This window comes from Peromyscus eremicus, chromosome 7, assembly GCF_949786415.1.
Source record: "Peromyscus eremicus chromosome 7, PerEre_H2_v1, whole genome shotgun sequence".
NCBI classification, from domain to species: Eukaryota; Metazoa; Chordata; class Mammalia; order Rodentia; family Cricetidae; genus Peromyscus; species Peromyscus eremicus.
In genome coordinates, this window is record NC_081422.1 from 74,617,086 (window position 1) to 74,644,118 (window position 27,033).

The 27,033-nt window shown below is 42.7% G+C and overlaps 1 protein-coding gene across 1 annotated transcript in view; it reads right to left on the minus strand.

Annotated features, from left to right (window-relative positions):
* Positions 1 to 3,795: 3,795 nt before the first annotated feature.
* Positions 3,796 to 27,033, minus strand: part of Impg1 (interphotoreceptor matrix proteoglycan 1) — a 100,787-nt gene continuing 77,549 nt past the window's right edge. The window contains exons 14-16 of the mRNA XM_059267037.1: positions 9,932 to 10,127; positions 5,391 to 5,457; positions 3,796 to 3,873 (exon numbers count right to left, since the gene is read on the minus strand). Coding sequence (XP_059123020.1) covers positions 3,796 to 3,873; positions 5,391 to 5,457; positions 9,932 to 10,127 — 341 coding nt within the window. The remainder of the gene's footprint in view (positions 3,874 to 5,390; positions 5,458 to 9,931; positions 10,128 to 27,033) is intronic.

The following is a 27,033-nucleotide window of genomic DNA, read 5'->3' on the forward strand; positions in this document are numbered from 1 at the left end:
ATGTTTGTGAGATTTAGACAGTACAAAGCACAGGCAAAATAATAGTAAGAATAGCTACTTATTACATGTGATCTTTATTAATTGGGTTGCTTTTTCTATGTTGGGGATTGAACCCAGGGCTTCATACAGGGTAGGCTCTGTCATGGAGACACCTTCCTGGCCTTTAGTTGGATACTTTTGGAAGATAGTTTTACTCACAGGTTATTAATATGGTTCTCAGGGGATTCAAATATGTAGACCTTTGGTTTCTAAAAATAGCTTTAAGATACTTGGATCAGCAGAATATTTATTGAACTAATCAGTCAGTTAATACTAAGTTAATGAATGATAGTCTTACTTCCTTACATGAAAAAAAAGTTGTAGAAAGCCAGGGAGGTCATACAATTTGCTACTTGACCATGAAAAAAATATGCCTTTCCTCCAGCTGTGTAGCAGAAAAAGTGAAAACAATGTTTTGTTTGCTTAGCCAATCCCAGGAGATTTACAAATGGTTGTTTCTGTATTTCCCCGTTTATCTTTAACATTGGTAAATAAGTATTGAGTTTTAATTTCTCCCAGAAGATACACTAACAGCGGGGGAGGAAAGGGCAGAGGACATTTAACAATGAGGATAGGATGAGGTGTGGGACAGTGATAACCATAAGGGCAATAGTGGAAGAAATGGGAAATTGTACATCCCCTGAAGACTGCACGTCAATTGGGAAACACTGATACAAACATTCCTGGGTCCTTGCTGATTTTAGGATGCATTTGGTACAACTCACAGACAGAAATTAAGGTTAGTAAACTTGGATATTGAGTCACCTGGTGTGTAGATCTTAGCAGGTAAGAATGGTGCAGCTGAACTGGAGGTGCCCAGGAAAGAACGTGGCATCCTGTACACGAGCCTTGTGTGAGGGTAGGTAGAGAGCCTGCCCATGGCAATGCCTCATCTTTTGACTACTTGCGGCAATTCAAACCAGTGTCTTTTTTCTCCAGCACTAACCTATGTATGAAGTAACTTTGATTCTTGGAAGTTTCCCAGGAGATAATTAGGGAAATTTAATGCACATTGAAAACTGCATAATCTTTAATCTTAATTTTCATAAAGAAACTCAACTTCAAACAGGTTTATTAAGTGGCCACTTTTCTTTTCACTTCTGGAAATTTGTCTATTTGTAATTGTTAATTTTTCTTCATGAAGAGTGTGTATCTAATACTTTCTTAAAATACCAGTGTACCAGAAACTCAAATAAATGCCTTATATGTAGAACACCTGTGTGTGTCGTATGCCTTTAATACAGGGTGTGAAATGTCCCACTATTGGTAAATCTCAGGCATGGTGTCTTGGGGATAGAGCCCCTGCTAGGTGGCTACATGGAGAGTCAGGCATTCCAGGAGATCAGCAGGGCTGTGGTGAGCTACTAAACCCATTTGAAACTGGAGGCAAACCAGCCTTGGATGTCTCACCCCAGACTCTGACGAATCTGTGGGAAGAGAACGTTTGTAAAACCTGGTGACCCAGAGAAGAATCCACCCTAAGGTTCTGAATACCAGTCTGTGTAACTCTACAAGGAGTGTGGAATCTTCCACGCTCCTCCTAGTGGGTCTTTGAAAGGGAAGGAGACTAATGTCTCCCTTCACTGCTTTTTCCCAGATGCCAAAAGATGGGTGAGCCGCAGAGTAAGAAGCATTTAGCCTCAAATGGGATGCCTCCCCGCATTGTGTAGAATGTTTCACCTGTGTAGCAGCTTCTCTGTAAAAACCTGTCCTGCTCTGCTTAGCACAAGACTGAAATGTGGATGAGAGGGCTGGGATTGGAAGGGGTGGATAACTCCCTTTCCTTATGTAAGCATTTCTCATGCTGTGGTTGGCCACATGCTTTTACAGTTCTGTTTGCGTTTGGGATATTCCAGGGAGATGGGTCAGTCTATCCTTGTTATTCATTATTCTCCACTCTGTGACCTTGTCACCATCTGCCAATTTGACATCCTTATCCAGGTGTATATCTTCATTTTTGGGAAGACTGGAGTAGGAGTTGGGTGAAAACTCCTCATTTGTGAGACCAGTGGGAAGGAAATTAAAAGTCCTATATCCCTTCTCCATGGGAGAGAACCACTTTTCAAAATACTGTCTCCAGTATGAGGAAATACTGTGATTTTGTTTTGGTAGTTTCTTGTTAAATATTGTTACCAGTGTCTACTGTTTTGTTGTCTTAGAAGTGTTAAAATAACCCACTTAAGTCACTTATCACATCCGTGGGATGACTGGTGACATATGGATTCATTTTACTATAAATCTATGAGTATAGTACTTACATTATTAAACTCAAGATTTTGCCCCAAATATATTTGACAATTGGACATTTGAAGGAGATGTGGAGATATGAATTTTTCATCCAGTAGCACATTAAATGCTGAACGGTATTTCATTGGTGCCAATATAGATACATACAGGACAGTTTGAAGACGTCGTTCATCTGGTGGAAAACGGGCACATTATGTCATATTATGCGTCCTCACCTTGCTTTCCTTCAAAATTCTACTTTGGGTACCCACAAGAAGAGTAAGATTTTTCCCATGACGTGTGTATCTGAGCCTGTTTCTCTTTCTTTTGAAGAGCAATTCAGAAATCATTGGCGACAAAATTACTACGTAAGCAAGAACTACTTATACAAAAACCAGGATGTCTAAAAACTAGAGAGATCTGGGTGGAGTTGGCGGGGGGTGGGGGCGGGTGGCGATAGGGAGAGGGAGAAAAACACACGCACAACACACACACACACACACACATACACACACACACGGGGTGGGGTGGGGGGTGGGGTGGGGAAGGAGGAAGGAACTGTAGTGTAGATCATAAATATAGTCATCACAGTGCTTGATACTACATTGATACATGAGAAACCTGACCCTCACACAAGTGATCATCTTTAAAATTAAAATATTTTTAAAATTTAGATTTTAAATTTTATGTGTATGAGTGTTTTGCCTGCCTTCATGTATGCAGACCACATGCCAGCCTGGTGCCTGCAGTAATCAATTAGAAGAGGGTGTTAGATCCCCTGGAACTGGAATTATGAATACTCGTGAACTGCCTTGTGGGTGTTAGGAACTGAACCTGAGTTCTCCGGAAGAGCAACAAGTATTCTTAACTACTGAGTCATCTCCCCAGCCTGCCTCCTCACTCCCAATTAAAAAATTAATTAAAAAATTGTGTGGGTGCATTTGTTTGTGGTTATGTGAACCTGAGTACAATGGCCAGAGGAGGGTGCTTGGGTTCTCTGGAGCTGGAGTTACAGGTGCATGTGAGCTACTCAGTGTGGGTGTTGGGATCTAAACTCAGGTCCTCTGAAAGAGCAGTATACACTTTTAACCATTTAGCTATCTTTCTAGCCCAAATGACAATCATAAATGATTATTCTCATATATAAAAGAGCCTGATCCCTGATGCTATACAACCCACAAAACAAGTTGCTCTTGTTGGAAATAAGCTTTAAGTAATTTAAAGACAGAAACAGGCCAACCTGTGTGTGTTTTTTTTCAACTTGAGTACCATCCAAAAATAGTCAAAATGTGTTCCACTGATTTCTTTGAGTTTTGACTAAAATAATGTACCCTCCTCGAGGTTTAACCAGTTATCAAATACACGCCTGTTATAGCTGAAACATGTTGTTCCTCAGTGTTAACTACATGCCTAGATTCCAATGACCACTGCTTCCATTTTTCAGAAGTTAACAGAACGGATGCACTTTTCTTTAAGAAAGAAAGTTGCCTTCCAACATACTTTAAAATACAATGTGTATGTTTTCAGTTTTTAGTTTCCTTCCCAATCCTGGTGGTCAAATTCTTCAAGTCCTTTAGCAGATAGTTTATAATTTCTTTTCTTGGCTACCTGGAAGACAAAGAGTTTTATTTTAAGAGCCATGCAAGGTCAAGTCAACAGTTAATTCTGGTCCAACTTCCATCGGTGGGTCAGAGGGTGGGCTTGCCATTTAGGAAATCTTTGAAAGGTCAGAATGGCTTCCATTTATTATTAACTTTATAACCCACTGGGACTGCATCCCCCCTTTTTTAAACCTAAATACATTTCCAGGATGATCGTCTTTTGGAGCAGAGATGGCAAATAGTCTGTGCATGAATTTCACCACGTTTCTTCCTATTTACAGAAGACACCACTAATCTATTAGAGCATTCTTCCCTAAGGAACACACATGTCCTTCAGCTACCACAATGCCTGTAACCTTGGAGAATCAGCATTCATGTTTGTTGATTGTTACTGTTCATCTATTTTTTTTTTTTTTTATTCACTGGAAACCTTCATTTGACACATGGTCCTTAACTCTCTCTGGTATTTCAACATTCAATTGGTGTTTGCTTCATCCTGGATGACACATGTTGTCTCTTGGTGTTAGCTCTATGCTCAGGAGGTTGACAGTTGAATACAGTTTTCCTTAGGGAAGCAAATCACCTCTCAAAGTAGCGTCAGTTTTATTTTTTAAATCTATCAATATCAGATCCTATATCCTGTCATCATTTTGTGGCCCTTATCGAAACTTGTTCTGTTTCTTTAATTTTCCTGGCTTCAAAAATTCAGATGGCACACCTCATTCTCAGTATGCAACTGAATAAAAATTATTATTCCTTCTAGTCTTATTGTTACAGTGCCCTTGATTGCATGTCAGCTGGAAACCACTTCAGGTGCAGACCTGAGGAATGTGTGTTATTGATTGTCTCTAGGGTGAGCACTGGTAACTGCCACCGATTGTTAATATCCAAGACTTCGTATAATTTTTCAAAATAGGTAATTTGGGAAAAAAATGTCCACTATCTTTCCTCTCAAAGTTCTTTTACAAAACTAAAGCTCTGTAGATTTTACATAACCAGACTATAGATCACTTTTTTAAGATAAAATAATCTTGGTAAAATAACTTAATTGTCTTATAAAAGAGACTTGAGCTTTGAAGACTTTCTGAAGTTGCTCACATTTCACAAATAATGCTGCTATATGGCTTATTTCAAAACAGAAAGAAAAAGAATGTAAGAATAATTTACATGAATTACTCAGTACCACAAATATTATTACTTGGAAATTTTCAGTTTTTCAAAAACACATTTGGGTACCAACATATTTTCTCAAGAAAGGATTGGGAATATTATAAAATACTTAGTTTCTTCCTGTGATTTCATCATTTTGTCTATTTCAGTCCACGAGTGTTCTGTCACCCTCCTTGCACCAGGAAATACCTCCTCCCACCCATACTAAGTTTTGAAAGTCTACCAAATGAAGAGTAGGTGCTTGACGTATCTCCATTAAAATTTTACAAAAATGGTACAGAATTGGTTCTATTTTCTTTTCTCAAAATTCAAACGACTTCAAACCAATATATAATGAAGAAAGTACAATGTTACCTTGTTTTGCTGGTGTAACTTTTGAACCCTAGGTGGGTGGACTTGGTTTGTAAAGTGCCCTGGGGGCCTGCAAGAGAAAGCAACAGTGTCATCCTCGGCCTCCACAGCGAGAGCAGCTACCATCTCGTGCTATTTTGGATTTGAAGTTATGACAAGTGAGAACGGCTAGCACAGCTTGGTAGGTGCAGCGACTGCAGTTTTGCCTTTCAGATGGCTTACTTTGGGGGGGTGAGCACTGGTCTCAGGAGGGTTGACGGAAACTCATGGGAAAGATAGGAAGATAAACTCACCATGCAAAAGCCAGTTACTGTTCAAGCCGAGCTCTGGATTGTGACAGCTCTAAGAACTCTACCAGAGCATCTTCTTCACAATGCTATTCAAGAAAGGGTTGATTGCAACTGGTGTATATGATTCCAGACTGTATTATGTGATACAATTTCTGTCCATAGTAGATATGTTTTCACATATTATATTTTTCATCATAAAATGGGCATAATAGCTGGAGGTCTTCTTTCTATATAGGTTCCTTTACAAGTAGACGTTTATTTCTCCTAATCTTTTAAAATATGTATGTGCATTTCTCTGTTTCTTTATTTTTAGTTTTTTTGATGGTTCATGGCTTTGTATAACACATTTTAGTAACTGTCACCCTCTGCTCTCCGGTCCATGCTACTCCCCTTTTCTGATGAGACTCTTTCATCTCTGAGCAATGATATGTTTCCTCACCCTTGATAACTATCAGACCTTAATAGCTTCTCTTCAGGTGTGTGCCCACTGTATCTGGGTATAGAAAATAGAAAGACTGATATGGCCTAAACTTGTTTTGGGTGCACATGGGCAAGGTGAAATTGTGTCCTCTGGTACATGTTTAGGAACAATTTTATGCCTTACCATCCTATGCCTATGCGTAATTAGGTATGCATATGATTAAAATCAGATGCATTTAAGATGGGACATGCCTGGTAGGAACAGTAAATTATATAACCTAATCTATCAATCAAGGTAGAAGACTACCAAAACTGCCTTTTAGTAGCCAGCTCTTCCTTATCTTAGACTCCATAAAAAGAGGTCCCAGGCTATAGCTAGTGAGCCTTGAGTATGTTCATTCATGCAACTCACTGTCTTAAGAGTGCATCCCTCTGTAATCCACGTGGTTGCATTACCTTCTGTAAGTCTATATGAGCCCTTATTCTCAACTGTTTCGGTAAGAGCCCAAGAACCTAGATGCACCTGGCCCAGACTGGAAACACCAATTAAAAAAAAACAATGATGCAAACATTCATGCGTACGAATCTTAGTGAATAGATGCAACTTTAAAATTGTTTAAAAGTAGAGTACCTGAGTCACAATGAAATGTTTAGAGATGCTGACGAGTTTTTCTTGATGTCTTTCTGATGTGCAGGTCCACCAGCAGTGATGGGTAGGAGCAGTGCTGCCCTTGGCTCCACATTATCTGCCCTGGATATCATCAACCTTCTTGCCAAACTCATGAGCAGCACTGTAGGGCCCTGGTCTCCTCCCATATTGAGTAAAGCCGTTGCCTGCTTGCCGACCTTGACCAGATGTCCTCCCTATTCTAATTCCCTGCCGGTATCCACCCTCCTGAATGCTTTAGGGAAGTTCCTTGTTTGTGTATCCTGCATATTGGGCGTTAACAGCTTAGATGCAAGAATGTAGAACATTCAGTAGCAAACTTCTGCCCTCCGGGGATCCACCATTGTGCTGTAAGCCTGTATTTAAGGTTTCCTCCCTCTTTCAATAAACGGCATTCGGCTGGCACCCGGCTTACAGCCGTGGCGAATGACTCGCTGTTTCTTGTCTCTATTTTTTATCCGCAGCCCCTCGCTCGGACATGGTGAACGGGTGACAGTAACGCGGGCGTTACCGTTACACAGCACATAGGATCGTAACTGTGCTTGTTCACCCCTGCCCACAGTGAGACTGAGCATCCTCGGTACTCAGTGGCCTTTGGATTTCTTCTGTGAATAACACCTCTGTATCCATTGTTCATTTTGTCATTAGGATGTTTGTCTTTTATTGACACTCTGAGTCTCTTTATTATAGACAGTAGCTTGTCTATAGTATTTTTCTTTAATCTTATTTATCTATTAGTTTGGTTTTTGACCCCCCCTCCTTGCCTGCCTGCCAGGGACATATTAATATCTTCTGGGGTGGGTATCTAGTGAGCATGGCCTTTTTAGATTATAGGAATTTGTTTTGTTTTATGGAGAGAGAGTCTGGAAACTTGAACTTGCAGCAGTCTTCCTGACTCAGCCTCTGAAGTGCTGGGCCACCACACCTGGCTCAAGCCATCAGACATATTTTCTCCATGCTTAGGTGGCTCTGCTTTTGTAAATAGGAAGCGGCTGTACTTGAGCCCTGAGTACCTAGTTGGTTCCTCCCTTGTTGAGTTGCCTTGGTTACTAATAGGAATGCCCCGGTATAGAAGGAGCTTTTTGGAAGGTGCCTTTGCTCTGCTTATCACCTCTCTTGCTGTTGCAAATATTATTTCATGTCAGTTTGCTATCCTGCAGAGAAACCACACATTGCTGTATTTTATCATCTTTCTTCTCTTACACTTTCTCATTTCCAAAGGAACTTTAGAAATAGAATGTCAAACCCATCCGAGACCATGTTAGTGCCTTAACTGTAATGGACATGGAGACAGCCATGCAGTAGCATCAGCCTCACTTCCGGGGGTGGATACCCTGCACTGCATGTTCTTGGGGGAAAGCTTTGTGATGACACTTCATGGTGGACTCTTTCAGTCTTGTTATCCAATAAGGAAACTACATTTAGAGAAGGAATGCATGCATGATCACTCAACCATTTCTGATTCCTTTACTAAACTGCACTCTTAACCACACTATGGCCCCAGAACATGGCTTCCTAGTCATGTTCAGGTAGTTATTTCAAAAGTGTTGATGCCTTAATGGAGCAGGGTGAGTATTATTAAAGAAAAGAAGAAATCTCTCTAGTTTCTTGCAGATGGAGTTCTGGGTGTTAGATGACCATGTGCCCTGGTGTGACATTTGGGAGTGTGGCCACTTGAATGAGCCAGAGGGGAGTGAGGGAACCCGAACCACACACCCACAGCAAGCATTTAGTTGTGTGCCTGGAGGCTGTGGTTGAGAAAGGCTGGCTGTGTTCCAGAAAATGGCCCACAACTGGCCCATGCTGAAGCCCTTGAGTGCAGAGGTTGCTTGGCAGACCTTTTCTGGGTAGCACTGGACACCTCTGTGTTGTTTCTTGCTCTCATGCTTCCCTCATCCATTCTGATTCAGGTAGAAATCACATTACAACACGGACTAAGACTGGACCACTGTAATCATTAAAAATGATGCTATAGAAAATACTTCATGATGGGAGGAGATATTCGGGCTGTGGAGATGGTTCACTGGATAAAGTTCTGGTCGTGCAAGCATGAGGACCTGAGTTCAGATCCCTAGGACCCTCATAAGCCTGACAGGCAGTGAGTGTCATTAATCCCAGTGATTCGCTGGTGAGATGGAAAGTGATATGGAACCCACAGAAGCTTGTGTCAAGCTAGCCTGGCATATGAAACAGTAGACAAGAGACCCTGTCTCTAGCAAGGTGGAAGGAGAGGAAAGACACCCAGGGTGGACCTCTGACTTCTACACACATTTGGTAACACACACACACACACACACACACACACACACACACACACACGGACACAGAGAAAGAGAGAGAGAGAGAGAGAGAGAGAGAGAGAGAGAGAGAGAAAGAGAGAGAGAATGAGATGAATGAGATGCCTATCAAACAAGTCAATCTGCTTCCATGCTTTGTTAAAAAATTCTTAAATTAATTCAACATAAATATGGACACCAAGCGAGAACACGTGATGCAATGAGTTGGGCAGCCTATTGTTTCTAACTTTCTATATTGTTTAGTTTTCTTATGATGAGTGATGCTGTTGCACTTGTAAACAGAAGGCCCCACATTACACACACACACACACACACACACACACACACACACACACACACACACACCACACACATGGTGAGGGCAGTAAGACAGCACAGGTCTTTCTTGCTTCTCTGTGGGACCAGTGCAAACACTAACAGAAGCTCTGTGCAGGGCTCCCAAGTGTGACCCCTGAATCACAGCCCCACCTCTTCTTGAGCCCCGCCCCCACCTCTGAGTCAGATGCAGAGCAGAGAAAGGTGAGAGAAATGTTTTCACAAGGCTTCTGGAGATTTCCTTCACCTACAAAACGACTCTCTTTTTGTCACTAACAACACATACAACACTGCAATGGTATCATTTTGATTTCTTAAATATCACGTAAGTGCATTACAATGTATTTACACTTGAGAGCGAGGGCACATTAAAGAAGCTCTTGGCAAGCAGGATCCCTTGCTTTGTTTTATACGTAAGTAAATTAACATAAAATATTCAAAATAAAACTTCTGACTGGTGGTCTAGAGGAGCACATGAATTTATCCACACGGTAGCTTTCTCAGAGTATGAGCAATGGATACTTCTTGGGTCTGCTATCTACATGCTTGACCTACCTGCATGGAGCTGCCTGTCCTCGGCCGACCTCACATGTCTTTCCAGGGGGACAGGGATTCAGGTCCTGGTAGTCCAGGGTCCTGTGGCTCTCATGCCCCTGTCTGCAGCGACACTCTGCTTCCTGTGTCCACTCATTCTTTATGCACCGAGCAAATTTGCCACAGTCCAGGAATTTGCAGGGATCCGCCTGATCAGCTGCCAGAGACAGGGCAGATTTTGATGAGTTCATGGATATCTAAACAGTGTGACTAGCAGCAGTTAAAGGTGAGAGACCAAATGTATTTACCATTGCTCCATTTGGGAATGGGTTGTACTGTAGTGGTAATTAGGCTGGAGGAAAATGAGAAATACACTTTGTATCTTTGATAAATGAATCTAGACCAGGGCGATAATATATTTAGCTTTGCTATAATTATGTGCAGACTTCGGAGCACAGCAAAGTCATCTGGAGGCCTCGTTCAGACAGAGTCCTTCAGAGGGGGAGTAATACATTGAGAGCATCTCAGGATGCTTTGTTCTGGAGCACACTGGCCCTGTCAGCCTGCCCTTGCTCCTATAGAGCTGACACGGAGCGCACACCAAAGCAGCTAACGGCCAGAGTCCCCAAGCACTGGCGGCAGAACTGCAGGCCATCATCAGGTAGCTGGTCTTTCTGCGTTGAAAGGGTTTTCGTTTTAATCCTATTACTGTGTCCATTATGTACACAAGCCCAGGGCCGACAGCCGTGCGTAAAACCACTCTTTCCTGAAGTCCTGGAAAGTCATTTACACAGTTAATTCTATATAAGGAACCCAATCTGTAGTCCACTATGAGTTTGAATATGAAGATGAATTGGAGCCAAGTCAACCCCTCAGGAGTGGTTTGGACCTGAGGGTTTAAAATGACTTAGTGAGAAAGACACCTGCCATGAAGCCCGATGACCTGAGATCAAGTCCCTGGAGCCACATGATAGAAAAGGAGAACTGACTCTCATAGGTTTGCAGTTCTGACCTCTGCATGTACTATAGCATATGCGGCCCCCCCCATACAACATATAATATACACATATAAATGAAATGTTATGAAAAGAAATTAAAACTAGCTTCTCTTGCATGTTTACGGCTGGGACAGGTGTTCCCACCAGAGACAGCAGCCCAGGCAGAGGTACAGAGGGGAGGAGAGAGCAGGAAAGCCGGCCAGCAAGGAACAGAGGCTTGTGAACGGGAAGGATCGGAGTTAAGATGGAGAAGGCTGTTGACATCATTTCTGAATGCCACACTAAGATATTTGGACTTCTTAAAAAGCCATTTCCACCTTGCCACCTCCATGACCCTGCATTTCCATGTTTCAGGCACACAGCATCCACAGAAGGTTTTGGCCCAAGGGAAGAGTGTGATTAAGAAATGTGCTTTAGAATATGCAGAATTAGAACTTTTATGTATTTAAACGTTACGATGACTTCCGAAACCCTCTGGTCCAATATTTCCCCCAGTGGGAACATTTATGGAACCCTGATTCAGCAGGATTTGATATGCTTTATACCGAGAAGAGTCATGCTGGCTAAATAAGGTGTTAAAAAATGCCATGTGACTATTGATGAGAATGTAAATTTGTGCGGTCATTATGGAAAACAGAATGTTGGCAGCCTCCAATTAAAAACAGAACCACCAATGATCCAGCAATACCACTACTGGGTGTGTGCATGTGGTGGTTTGAATAAGAATGGTCCCCATAGGCTCTTGTATTTGAATGCTTAGTCACCAGTGAGTGGAACTGTTTGAAAGGATTAGAAGGATTAGGAGGTGTGGCCTTTTTGTAGTAGGTGTGGCCTTGTTGGAGGAAATTGTGGGGATGGGTTTCAGAAGTTGCAAAAAATCCCACACCAGGCCCAGTATCTCTCTTTCTGCCTACTGCCTATGGATCACAATGTGAAGCTCTCAGCTGTATTTCCAGCACTGTGTTTGTCTACATGTTGCCATATTCCCTGCCATGATGAGAGTAGACTAACCCTCCAAAACTGTAAGCAACACCTCAATTAAATGCTTTCTTTTTTTATAAGATCTGCCTTGTTCATGGTGTCTTTTTACTATTAAGACAATAACCAAAGAAAAATGAAATCAGTACATTGAAGAGGCAGCTGCAATCCCACATTTACTACAGCACTATTTATAGTGAGAACAACTAACTGTTCATCAACTGATTGGTAGAGCAGTTTACACACACACACACACACACACACACACACACACACACACACACGGAATACTATTCAGATGTAAAAACAAGAAATTTGTCTGGAGAGATGATTCTATGCTTAAGAGCAAATACTACTTACTGTTCATTTCCCAACACCCACACTGGGTGGCTCATAACCACCTGTCATCATAGCTCCAACAGATCTGACACCCTCTTGTGCCTCTGTGGGTACCTGCTCTTTGCTCTCTCTCTCTCTCTCTCTCTCTCTCTCTCTCTCTCTCTCTCTCTCTCTCTCATAAAAGTAAAAACCTAAAAAACAAACAAAACCCAAGAAATCCTTTCATTTGTAACACATGACTGAGCCTGGAGGACATTATGTTAAGTAAAATAAACCACGCACAGAAAGAAAGATACTGCATAATCCCACTTAAACATGGGATTTAAAAACATTGGTCTTAAGAGTAGAGCAATGGTTGCCAGATTCTGGGAATAGTAGGTAGGAGGGAGGTTGGGATAGATTGGTTCACAGGTGCTAAGTTACAGTCAGATAAGAGGAGAAAATTCTAAATGTCCTATGACACGGTCCTGTGACTATGACTAATAATAATGCATTTTGTCTCTCAAAATAGCTAAAAGAGAATATTTTGAATATTTTCATCATGAATAAATAATACATGTTTAAGATAATGGATATATTAATTGTCTTGATGAGAACAAAATGTGTACATATGCTGAAACACTACATTGTTTCCAATAAATATGTACAATTATTCTATGTCAACCAAAAATAAAACAGGAATACAGTGGTATGCACCTGTACTCTAGCCACTTGGGAGGTCTGCTTAAACTCAGGATTTTGAGGCCAGCCTGGACAACACAGTGAGACCCTCTTCTTTAAAAAGAGCAATAAAATAAAAGTTAGAACAAATATATTCTACAAAATAAATATAACAGGTGTCCCCCACCACCCGTGTCCTTTTATCCTCCAGTACCACTCCTTTCTATTTTTACCTCTAAATCTTGTGAGATCATTAATAGGCTGTGTCTACTGTGACTCTTCTGTAGCTAGCTGCTCCTACCAATTTGCAGAGCAAGAAGCTGTGCAGGTGAATGGGTTGAGAATTGGGATGCTATATCCTCTCCATTCCTGCAGGGCGCTCCTTTGTGGTGGGATTATCTGAGTGAGAGAGATGCATGTGACTCACCTGGGTGTTTGGATAAGAAAATGTCCTTAAAAAAAAAAACCCCAAAAAAAACCCAAAACAAAACATGATTTGGGTCTCCCGGCAAGGCAGACTGCTGAAATCTTTGTGTGAGGCTGTATTTCTCTGTAGCTTTTGGGTGCCACACGTGATCTAGCTTTGCCATCTCATGGTTCTCAAGGCTGCCATGTTACAGGACTGTGTCACTGTTGAGGCAATAACTTGAATTCCCACTGACAGCCCAGATGATTACACATCCACGGCCCGCTTTAGTAAATCACAAATGTCAGCAACTTCCCATGCATAGTTGTGTGCTTGAAAACAGAAGCCCGGGTGGGGGGCGGGGAGGGGGTGCACCACTTCTTTCTCGGCAATAGATATTTAACTTGGACAGCGGACCAAAAAAGCAAGGGTGCTTCCCCTCTGAGGCCAATAGCAAAGGTGTGAAAACTGAAGAGTACGTCTAGAAGAGAAATGTTTCTGTTTTTACTGTAATTTCCTTTCGTCCTTCCAGACACATGTATCATCAAAGTTGTACAATGCACAGGCCGCATTGGGGCAATGACTTTAGCCAAATGTGGGGTTCCTGAATCAGACATGAAGGATGAAAGTAACCATTTTATAAATTAATTCGTATCCTCGTGTTATTTATTCAGGACCAGTCAACAGAGAGGAAGGAGACTTTAAATCACCAGGCTTAGGTTTTGTTTGCTGTATATAGCTTTCTAGATACTAAGATAACATCCATTTATTCGACAAATATCAACATGGCCTTTCAAAACTTTCAGCAATAAGAATTGGTATGGGCAGTTTTATGTCAACTTGACACAAGCTAAAGTCGTCTGAGAGGAGGGTACTTCAAATAAGAAAATGCCTCCATAAGATCGGGTTGTAGGCATGCCTGAAGGGCATTTTCTTAATTAGTGATTGATGGGGGAGGGCCATTGTGGGTGGGGCCATTTCTGGGCTGGTGGTCCTGGGTTCTATAGGAAAGTGGGCTGAGCAAGTCATGATGAGCAAGTCAGTAAGCAGCACCCCTCTATAGCCTCTGCATCAGCTCCTGTCTCCAGGTTCCTCCTCTGTTTGAGTTCCGGTCCTGACTTCCTTCAATGATGAACAATGACATGGAAGTGTAAGCCAAACAAACTCTTTCCTCCCCAACTTGCTTTGGTCATGGTGTTTCATGGCAGCAACAGGAACCCTAACTAGGACAGTATGCATTTTTTATTTTATCCATATAAAACATTTACATCTTTGTAAACTTTTGAAAATAGAAGGTGTGTTAGAGATTTTTCTAAACTAACTTAGTCACTTAGCAACTGAAGAAACTGAGACTCAGTGAAGTTGGATGTTGCTAAGATCATGCCTCTTTATGGTTGGGTCTCTAACAGGTTCTCAATTCTGTCAACTTGTGGACTGTGTGACATGATCCAGGGAAGGACACAGCCCCAAGGCAGAGCTAGTGGGGTGTTTGCTAATATGGCAGATGTTGGCAATCACAGTTAATTAGTCTCACAACAGAAGAGGTTGTGCTTACAAGACTAGTTTAAGAAGCAACTCTCACAGCTTCCTTCCACTGCATTAGCTTTAAAGTATTATCCCAATGATACTTACCTGTACACGGTGTAGCCACAACCTAAAGTTCATTGTCTCAAGGTTGTCCCATGGCTTGAAAAGAGCACAAAGGAGACCTGAGATCAATAGCAGACTACAAAAAGAGATGCCATTTTATGGGGAAATATTTTTCCCTATAATTGAGTCATAATTGAATAATATGTGGATTTGAGGGAACAGAGTTTTCACAAATTGATTTATAGACTGATTGCTCCGTAATTGTTTTAGCTTCTTAGAATTGCTTCAATCTCTTTTAAACACTTTTTTTTCTTTTTGAGGATGATCACGCACTGTAGATCAGGCTGCCCTAGAACTCACTCTGTAGCCTAGGTTGTCCTCAAACTTGTGGTAGTCCTCCTGCCTCAGCCTCTGAGTGGCTACTATGCCTGGTTACACAGATTATTTTTCTGTTGGCTCTAGAAAGGAGCTTGTCAAGAACGCCCATTATGGTCAACTAATGCTTAGCATGGTTTGGAAAATCCTCTGGGGCTTAGCATAATTCCTTGATGGCAAAATGACTTAACATTCTATTTTTACCTTATGTGGATGATTCTTCTGTGCATATATTATAATCTCTCAACAGGAGCAGCCCAGGATCCCTGGCATTAGTGAGGTGAGAGTGTCAGTAGCTACCAGTGTGCAGTGATGGGGAGGTTCAGATCCATCAAGGCACCAGGAGGATTTGACCTAGTGTTTAACATCCCATGTGGATTCTCACTACAGGCAGAGAACACTCACGCCATTGTTTAAGAACATATTCCTGAAATGTCCCCAGGGATCATGACCTGGAGCCTCTAGCTACCTCAGGAGCATAAGCTTACATTGTTAAGAGCCATTATGGGATTGGCACTATGCCAAGCACTTTTGATACACATCTTCATTAATACTCTCTCTCTCTCTCTCTCTCTCTCTCTCCTTCTGATATTCTCCTCTCTTAGTCTCCCTCCCCCTTTTCTCTGTGTAGCCCAGGGTTTCATGGAACTGGCAATCCCCCTGCCTGAGCCTCCTGAGTGTCAGGCTTACAGGTGTGAACCATCATGCCTGGCTCTGATACTACTTTCATATTTCAGTCGGCAAGTATGAGCCAAGATCATCCATCTCTATAACGTTTGGTTCTCCACACCATCCTAGTGGCTCAAATACAGGGTTTCTGTGATACATGCTTCAAGGCCCCATGGAGTTGAGAGAGTGTGAGTGAACGTGGACAGAAGCCCCCTTTATATCAGCACCTCCCCTCACTGACTGATTCAGGCTTTCGTGAATATTTCTGTTGAATAAAGGCTCTCTCAACTAAACAGAAGCTTACAGTGCTGCCATGCTCTGTCAGGAGGCAGAACATTGCTCAGAGGAAGCATGAAAGCTCCATTTTCTTTTCATCTGTTCAACACGACAGCAGTGAACACAACTTGAAATGGGTGCACTGCTGTGCAGAGCTTGGAAATGTCCGGATCTTCTGAGCTTTTTGGTGTAGACATATTTTCTGTATCACTTTCCTGGATTTGCTTACATAATGTATTTTGTATGCATTTCAAAGATCCTGAAAAGCTTCCCCAAACTGCTTGCTGAGGAAGGTGCATCCTACCTCTTCATCATGCAGGCAAAAACACCTGAATGTCCCCTACTGCCTGGAATACTTTGGAGCATTTTACAGATCATGTTTAAAAGATTAAGGTTCTTGGGGCTGGAGAACAGTTACTGGTCAGATGTTAAGAGCACTTGCTGTTCTCCCAGAGATCCTGGCTTCAGTTCCCAGCACCCTGTGGCTCACAAGCATCCATTACTCCAGTTTCAGGGGGTTCACTGCCTTTTTCTGACTTCCACAGGCACCAGGTACGCCACCTGGTGCACATACATATAACGTAAGCAAAACATTCCTATATATAAGATAAAGAAACCTAAAAAAAAGCTTTTAAATTTTAAAAAGCATGGGAAATTTGTGTCTTCATGAAGATCACAGGTCCTTGATGGTTTAAGACTCTCTTTTTCAAGTCTGTTTCTGGTCTCAAGTGAATTCATTCATATTATTCAGATTTTAAAGTAGAGTTTTCCTGCTTCCCCTGAGGTCTGAGGATCTTTCACCACCCAGGCCTCCAAAGGTCTTCCGCTGCATCTCACCATCCCCAGGACCCCCTCGCTGCCTTCTTTACTATTGATTCTCTTTCTCTTCCCAGCACTTACAAAACTAGCACCTTGCACTGTTGTCAGGGTGCTCACACACTGGGAAGAAGGCAAAGCATCGTCTTTTGGCAAAACCCAACGAAGGGTAACATTTCAGCTGGGATAAAGTCAGCCTTTACTAGAATCCCATTATTCTCCTCTCTGGGGAAATGGACAAGACAGGAGGGGGTTTTAATTGGGGATGGGGGAGAGAGGTCAATACAGAACGAAAGGGAAGGAGGAGGAAAAACAACAGTAAGGATGTCTTTCGTATAAGTCTGTATATATGCATACACAGTTTAAGTGAAGTGCCCCTTCTTGAACTTACAGTATTTCCAAGAGCCATCGATTATCTGATAAAACCCCCAATACCAAGCATGAGGAACCCTTTTTCTAGTTGTTGGCCAGGGGAGTTCAAGAGACTCCTTGAACAATATGGGCTATTGCCGTTGCTCTTAGCTGCCTCCCAGAACTTAAAGGCACTCTCTGTTGCTGAAGACATCATAATAGTTTTTCTTCTTCTTCTTGTTCTTGTTGTTCTTCTTCTCCTCCTCCTCCTCCTCCCCCCCCTTCTTTTTTTGAGACAGGGTTTCTTTGTGTAGTTTTGGTGTCTGTCCTTGATCTCCCTCTGTAGACCAGGCTGGCCTTGAACTCACAGAAATCTTCCTGGCTCTGCCTCTCAAGTGCTAGGATTAAATATTCTTTGGACATGAAATTTGGGGGATCCAAACTGGATCTGATCTGAAAACCTGCTCTTGGGGATTAGCTGTCATAGCTCTAGAAGAGTCTGTGTAACCTTCCCTAGGAAAGAACCAACCAATAGTTCTACCCAGCTGTGACACCACATAACCAGTGTGTCAGGATACCCATAAGGGTGCAAAAATGATATTCATATCTTGGTGGCAACCAATAGCTCTCTGATTGGATGTAAAGCCTGCTTACAGAAGGGAAATCATGCTTTGTACTAGAAAACTAGCCAATTACACATGGCTAGTGAGGCCATGGATCTTAGAGGAGATCCTATTACTACCACTTTACTAAATCAGTAAATACTCCTTTAAATACTTCTTAAATGCATTCAACATGTCTGTCTTTAGATACACAAGTAAGTGTATAAAGATACACTTCTTTTAGCTCTCATCCCTCATCAAAGAAATGCTCCTCTTTGCAACAGATGGAGACCATTACAGAAATCCACAACTGATCAAAAAAGAACAGCTGATTGTGTGTGTCCAGCCCTAATGGATTCATCTACAGCATCATTCCTGCAACCAAGGTTCAGGGACCACTTTAGAAGAGATGGTGGAAAGACTGTAAGAGCTGGAGGATCAGGAAATCTGCTGTGTGTCTCCTAGAAATGACAGAGAAGCTAGCTACCCCCATGATGACTCAACAATATGTCTGCTAAAGAAGACTTGAGAGGGACAGCAGCAGCAGACATGCTAACGTGGAAGGAGAAAATCTCGTGGGGTCTCACCCAGAGACAAAGAACACGAGCAACTAAGGAATGCTGTGAGTGGGAGAAAAAGTCTTTCTCAAGGATGAGCCCCTAATTGGTTATCTAGTACTAAGTGGTCAGACCTGATATCATGTGCATACAAGCAACACTAAACAAACAGAACAAGCTGTATTTATATATTTAGGTGTACACACACACACACACACACACACACACACACACACACACACACCACTAACAAAGAAAAGGGCCATTATTTTGAGAGGGAACAAGCAGGTACATGGGCAGAGTTGGAGAGGTAGAGGGAGGAGAGGTATGGGGAAATGATGCAATTATATTTTGCATAAAAAATTTAAAAACAACCACAACAACAAGAAGAAAACTATATAGAAAGGAAGAAAAAGAAAGAGAGAGAGAGAGAGAGAGAGAGAGAGAGAGAGAGAGAGAGAGCTTGAGAGAAAGAAAGGAAGAATGAAAGGAAAGAAGAGAGAGACAGAAAGAAAGAAAGAAATGAAAGAAAGAAAGAAAGAGAAGAAAGAAAGAAAGAGAAGAAAGAAAGAAAGAAAGAAAGATCAAGCTTCCCTTGGGTTGGCCTGTGCCATCCTCTCCGCAACCTCAAAGCGATGAAATACAGTGCTCACTAGGTGGCGCTCAACAGCAAAAAGAAGCAGAGAAGTAGTGGAACTGAAGCGTCCAAACTGATTTTTGTTTTGTTTTGTTTTTTTAAAAACCAGTTAGGCGCGGTGGGGAGTGGTGGAGGGGCACCGGATCGCCAGGCGCGCCGGTTCCCAGGATGTTGATGGGGCTATCGCTGCTCCGGGATTTCCGCGGGGGACCCGGCTCGGGAATGAGGCCTGCACTCCCTGGTCATCTGTTCCTTTCCCGGGTCCCTTGCAGCGTGACCTTCCCAACCCAGGGGTGGGAGAGCGAGTTGAGACCCGGAACTTGGAGCCACCTTCAACTGCAATCTGCACCATGGCAGTTCTCGGTGCTTTTGGGATCCACGACGATAATACTTGTCTTTAAAATCAGAAGACTAAAACCAATAGACCCAGGCCGGATGATAGTCAATTCCAGATCCATGCGTTTTTACGTGTAATTCTAATAGTCCTTAATAATCAGTGTTAATATTCATGAACCCTAAGGGACCCCGAGTCCAGGAAATCCTAATGAGTCCTTGGTACTCTGTCCCCTTGTCAAAGCTTGGGGCTCAGTGGTTAGTAATGCAGAAAAGTTTCTGGAGGAAGGACTGAGATAAGGCGGCTGTTCCCACCTTCCCACGTCCGCCCATCTTGAGGACACTGCAGGGCAGTCTGTACCTTCAGACTGCATGGCTGCTCAGCCTTTCTGGATTGCAGTGGGAAACCCTTGAATCAGGGGAGGGTTGAAGGGCCTATTTTCAGGCCTGACCGACCTTCTGTGACTTTCTCGCTTTAGGTTATGAGGAAAAGAATGTCTTAAGGAAGCTCCATGAGATGGTTGGTGTGTGGAATGGAGGGCACAGATTGAAACTGGAGTGGGCTCAGGTATATCTGGCAGAGCAGACAGTGTTGGGGGGTCCAACAGGAAAGAGTTAAGTGGAAAATTATCTCAGGAGCAAGGGACCCACAGCATGACCCAGGAAACAGGGTCAAGGGCACAGGAGGGAAGTTCCTTCATAGTAGGGCTCACTAGGTGGTGACACTGGGAAGTTTGGGAATTTTGTTCCTGAGAGTAAACAATTTTTTTTTTCATTCTAAAATTGTGGCACAATACTATATGAAATTGCATTTGGAGAAATGGGAACTTTAGTAGAGTTCACTTAGGATTAGACTTCAGTGTGTAGTCAGTAGACAGTTTTTCAAGAGCCTGTTCTGTAGACTAGGGTACAGTCAAAGGGTTCACACGGACCGACTTTAAATCCCAGCGACTACAGCAATTGGTCATTTTGTGGCAGGTTCTTATTATTTTTCCCCCATACAGTTTCTCCAACAATAATAAAGGGGTTTGGAGATTATGCCTATTCTGTGTATTTATTAAGATTAAAAATAGTGCCAATTATTACTTGCGATTATTACTGGTTTTATTGTCTTTATTGTGTTGAGTGACATCTACCGCCTTCTCACTGGTGACTACTAAATGGGAATCTGGCAAGTAATGTATTTTACTGTGAGAGTGATTTTTGTTGATCCACAGTTGAGCTGAAAGCATCTTGGATGGCAGCCTGTAATTAATTCCGACATTTGCCATTTGCCAGCCTCGAGGTCTGCCTGTGTGTGAGGAGGCTCCTTAGGAATTTAAGGGGAGAAGTTATATGTGGTTTTGCATTCTAGAGCTCTTCCACAGGCACAGCCAACTGGTATAAAAGCCCTACATGCTTCTGAGGAATTTTCAAAGCCGCCGAAATGAAAGACGACTCCGTTGCTGGAGATGCTGGCAGAATACAGAGCAAACCGTGACTTAGTCTGTTTTTCAGTTTCTAAAGCACAGATACTTGTATATCACAGATCCATTTATTTGAGGAGTTCTCAGAAGGGGACTAGCAAACCAAATGCAGTCACAGGAGTATTAGCCGTGAATTTGGTTGAATGGAGTGCTTCTCTCTCAGAGGACATGGGCGTTAAGATGCTGATTTGAAGATGGAGGAATATGCCCATGAAAAGCATGTGACAATCTTCAGGTTGTTATTGTCTCACTTAGTTAGGCTGCTCTCCAACTCACTGTGGGAAGGTGGGAGGGTCACTTCGGAGGGAAAGAGTAGAAACTGTGTGGATGATGTCAAGACACCCCTTTCCCTCAAACCTCACCAAAGTTTGGCCTCTGCCCTGGCTAAACCATTAGCCTGCCTTTGGCAAGTGTTTGGATGCCCACTGACTTGTCCCCTTACATGACCTCAACTGCTGATACAGCTGCTCCCACCAACAGCATCCCCTCGCTTCCTTCCCTCCTCCAACCCTCCTCTGTGTGGTGCTGCTTTAGAGGCAGGGGCTACACCTCCTGCTTTCTTTGCTGACACCCTCACTGCGCCATTAGGGTTTCTCACAGCGGTTTCTATTTTTCTTTTCCTCTCATGATACCCATTGCTCTGGTTCAGCCTTACCTGCTTGCTGGCCCTGCTTCCCATGTGTACTGCCAGGCTGAGCCTCTCTCCTGACCCCTAGAGGAATGCTTCATAGGGAGCATTGGGTTCACCTAATTTCCATTTCCTTAGCACTGGACAACACTCCCCTTCCATTTTTTTTTTAAACTTTACTTTCTTAATCCCAAGGGATCTTATTAATTTTGTACTTCTTTTTGTATTTAAATAAAAAAAAATCATGTAGGTACCACTCTTTGTAACTGTGTATTTTTGTTAAATATTTTCCCAAAATGCAGCATTTTGTGAATGATACACTGCTTTTAGCATACTCAAAGGACTGTTTAGGACTTACTTCACAGACATTTTGAATGTTTCCAAAATGTGTTAAAGTTTAACTCTAAAAGACTTTGTGTATTGGGAGAGTCTGGGCAAGAAAAAAAAGTAGGATATCGATATGGATTCGAGCAGATCTGACAGGGCTCTGAGGTGACCTGGTTTCTCTCACTTTCTGTTTCTTCTAGCCAGAGTCCCCTTTTCTCCCTCCTCTGTACCACAGCTGCCACCACATTGGAATAGCAGCAGTACCCTGAGTCTACCAGACAGGTCTGCATTCTCCTCCTGTCCTGTAATAGTCCCTCCCTCCCTCCCTCCTCTGTGTGGGTTGCTCACACATCAGGACCCAGCCCTTTTTTACCCTGTGACTACTAATTCCACCCTGTTTCTCTTAACCTCTGCAGACTCAGTTGTCTCTCTGTCTCTGTCTGTCTGGTTCTGTCTCTCTGTCTCTCTTTCTCTCTGTCCTTCATATCCCCGATGCTAACATCCAGATTATGGTTCTTAACAGGTTCTAGTAAACCTTTTTGTATTTGTTTTTGTTTCTCTTGCTAGGGAGTGAGCTCTTTGATGGAAGAGATAGGGTTGATTCATCTTTCGGTCTTGGTCTCCATAATAATGTCTGGCTCCTGGCCGATGATCCACAGTTGTGTCTGTGGCTGGACAGGAGCCCATGCCATAGTTACATTAGCACTTACTTTTCTGTAATAGGCAAGAAAAGGGCTAAAGGGAGTAAAAGGTTGCATAACTGCTGATGGCTTTGGAAAAAACTATCCAATATTTGGGAATAGAGAGAAGAACCGACAGCGTGACCTTCAGTACCATGTTGGAACACCGGCGGAGGTACCGGTGCCCACCCCATTAGCTGTCTGCCGTCGTACAGCTTGCAAACTACGGATGTTTATTTCCTTAAACGTCTTTAAATGGTTAGATTCTAAATAGTTATATAAGTGCTTACATAATATTTTCAATTTTTCCTCTTGGCTTGCAAAGCTTAAAATGTTTACTCTCTGGCTCCCGCAGAAAAACTTTGCTGATGTGTGGAAGACAGCCACTTTGTTTGTCTCACTGTTTACTATTGATTGTGGCCCAGGCATTTTATGACTGTAAAAGTTAGATGTTAACACACAGACAACCATAAAGCTACAGCGTTTGCACTTTCTGGTTTATAGTTACAGTCTTATTTTCCCATTCCCTTTTGTTCTCTGGCTATAGAAAATCTGTTTCTAGCCCCTCTTCCCACAAGCCTTGCAGCCTAATGATTCTCGTAGAAGTTAAATGAAACTTTGGCGCATGCCCCCTGACTGTTTGTATGGCAACTGTAGCTTTCATGTTTTGAGGGAGATTCTTGGTGCAGGTGGGAGAGGCAGGGTGGGCAGGGCAGGTGGTTTTGGAAGCCAGGAGAAACCTTGGTAACCAGGGTGGGAAAGCCTGGTCGTGTATAGCACTGATAGTGAGGCAAAGGAAAAGGGTAGAAATGCAGAAACTCAGGGTTGCTACAGAGTGTCTAGCTGCCTTGCCTGGGAACAGGTTAGACTCACAGGATGCCTTTTTCACTTTTCAAAGATAAGCTCTTGGGAGTTCTCTCCCATAGACAAAGCTAAGTATTTATTCTCAATACATAGTGCTGCTAGTGGCTGCCTTCTCTCTCTCTGAGTTTTCCCCATTTAATTCTCTTTAAGAGAGACTTTCCTCAGACAGACTGTACCGGCCTCACTGAGTTCCAGCATATGCTCAAATGATCAAGACTACAAGCAGAGGGGTCTCCTGTATTTGCCAAAAGCGACCTGGAATTATTAGGGCCTTTGCTTGTCAGTGCCCACAAGCCTCTTTCCCTTCGTGTGCCTGGACCCACACTCCGGTGTGTGAGCCCTGGCCTTGTCTATCTGAACAGACCACACCAGCAGTTCAGCCAGGTGAGTGGGAATTTAAGGCTCATTTACACCTGTCTTCATTCGGCAGCATCGTCTGCTAGGTAACAGCAGTTGGGGGGGAAGAGGAGAACACAGTAATTTGCTCACCTGTCAGTCACCAGGACAGCTTCTACTCAGATACATCAGCAAGAGGGGAAAACCTGGCTTAGCTAGTCATTCTGAAAAACTAGGGGCAAAAGAGCTGTCATACTGCTCGATAGAAAAGAAAACGACTGAAAAATCCCCTGCATACTTTCTTTACCGATTCAAAATGTAGACACTTACTTATTTTTTAATGGAAATGGGAGAGGGGGGATATAGCATTGCCTCTGGCTTCTGTCTCCAGCACTACAAGTAATAATAAAAATATTTGCTTATTTCCCCAAACTAAAATTGTACAGGAGTTCTAGTGATAGGACATGTTACTACAACAGTACTGGACTGTTTTTTTTTTTAAAAGAACAATGCTTTAGATTTCATGTTTTATAAGACATGCAAATTCATGGAATTAAGAAATTAATGCTTTTTTCAAGCAATAGTGTTGAGTTTGGGGTTTTTTGGAGAGCCATCTCTATGTTCTATATTGAAACAAGGCTGCAAAGAGGGGCAGAAGGGGAGGGTCACATGTGAATCAGGGTGGCCTTCGTGTGTCTATCCAAGTGTGTACCTGGTTGTCACTTGCTTTTGGCTCTTTCTCAATAGCCACCTGTTGTAAGTATTCTAGTATTATGTAATATACTAGAATAGCACTAGTAATATGTAGTATTATTCTAAGATGTGTTACATTTGTTTATGCTGTGGAACATTTGTTTAATGATGCAAAGATGTGTTGCATTCTTTTATGTTGCATTTGTTTAATTCTGGGAAGCTGTGTTACTTTGTCTGTCTAAAATACCTGATTGGTCTAATAAACAGCTGAATGGCCAATAGCAAGGCAGGAGAGGGATAGGTGGGGCTGGCAGGCAGAGAGAATAAATAGAAGGGGAAGAGCGTTAGAAAAGATGAAGGACCAAGAGAACAAGAAGAGGAGGATGCTAGGGGCCAGCCACCCAGCCACACAACCAGCCACAGAATAAGAATGAAAGTAAGATATACAGAAGTAAGAAGAGGGAAACACCCAGAGGCAAAAGGTAGATGGGATAGTTTAAGAAAATCTGGCTAGCAACAAGCCAAGCCAAGGCCAGTCATTTATAAGTAAGAATAAGCCTCAGTGTGATTTATTTGGGAGCTGGGTGGCAGGCTCACAAAGAGTATAGAGTGATAAACAACCAACAACAGCCACCACCTCCAGTGACAGCCTGTACTCCTGTGTCATCTGCAGAGTGGGCCTCCCCAGCCCTGGTCCTTTGCAGCTGTTGCCAGGTGCTCAGGCATGGCTATCAGAACACTCATTGGCCAGTTTACCAACATAGAAGGGTCAGAGGTCTTTGTAGTAGTCCAGTCCTACACTCCCTCCTGCTCAGGTGGCTGGGTCTCAGCAAGCTGAGATTTAAAAGGAATCATAGTACTCTCTTCATCTGGCACCAAGCCAAAGCCCACAGGAACTTGCTTAAAGTCTGCTACATAAGAAAATAGCCATTAAAAGGTATGTTTGAACTAAAAAGGCATATTTTTGATGTCAGCATAGTGTAAAGATGTCCTTTCGCCACAGTTTCTTTGAGCAGGGACTGTCACACATGGACAGGTCATGTGGAGGTGGATGGATGCTCACTGGTTCAGAGATGGTGTTCAAGGTCTGGTGTGCCACTCAAATGCACGCTTGCTGGTTCCCTGCATGAATCTGCCCTTTGCCTGTGGTGAGATTGCTCAGGATCCACAGCTGTGAGCAAGGAAGCCCACTGGCTCAGGCAGGCCTGGTCCCCCATGACTGGTCCTATCTTTTTCCATCTGCATTATTCTCGATAAGAAGGAAAACAAAAAAAGTGTAGTTTGGTGCCGTGGCTTCTGCCTGTACACAACACAATGAAACCAGAATCTCTTGTGGTTGAGGAATGTATATACATTTTGGTCTGTGTAGAAGGAAACATACTCATTTTTAAAACTTTTATGAAGCCGTCTTTAATGTTCCGATCTTCCTGTTTTCAGCTCTTTTGTCTGGAGCGTTGCTAATGCTTTCACAGGCTCCCCATAGCCATTTCCTGGCAGATTTCAAACATTAATTAATTTGTGTCCTTCATTCATGATTTCATTATTTTTCTGTGCATTAGAAGCAGGTTCCCAATCTCCAGGTATGTAGTAAAGAATAGAATATGGAGAAGTATTTCACCCTAAATCGCAGTGTAACTGTCCAGTAACTTCTGCAAAATATCTCCCCATGGATACTGAGTGGTTATTCATTCATTCATTCATTCACTCATTCAGCAGTTTTCATCTGTGTTCATTACTGGACACAGTATATCTGCCTCTCTGGAAGTTCCTGAGCTGCTCCTTCTTAGGGCTGTGGAAAGCAGATAGACCATCGAGTTAGTCCTCTCTGCCCTTCCTCTCTTGTATCTCTCAAGTTGGGTATGTACCCCACAGCACACTGGGAAGCTTGCAGGCATTTTTGTATTAGACAGCTCAGCATAAATTTGGCTCCAGCAGGAACCACAGCTGATGTGATAGCATCTCACTTCTACCAGTTGCCCAGAGGGAAGGCTACACCATACAACGGTTCACAGGGTACCAATGAAAATAGCCTCAGCTCCAATTGCTTCACTAACACCTTGCCAGGCCAGTTTTTAATCACTCTTTATGGTACCCTGTGCAGGTCATAAATTAATAGTCAAGTTAATTATGACAATGTTGTAATACTAACTATTAACATTTATTAGGCAACTATAATGTGTCAAACACTATGTTGAGGACTAAAAATACCCTTTTTATTAATCCTTCTGCTCTTAGAATGTCCCCTGTTGCGCTATAGGACTGTCCTCCAAAGCAAACTGCCATCATCTTTATGAGTTTGGCTGTGCCTGTTTGAAAAAGAGACCACAGCTGGGCTTGTTGACTGTTGGTGGTCCCTCACAGAAGGAGGGATGGGAAGGGTTATGGGAGGACTGTCACCTCATTATTCAGCCATTCCTACCAACCAGTTGCATGTGATTCTTCCCTAATTGCATGTAACCTCAGGGAGAGACTAGAGTGGATAGGTTGGGGAGGACTTGGGAGAAGGCTCCGTTTTCATGGCCATAAGGGAGTCATCATTCAT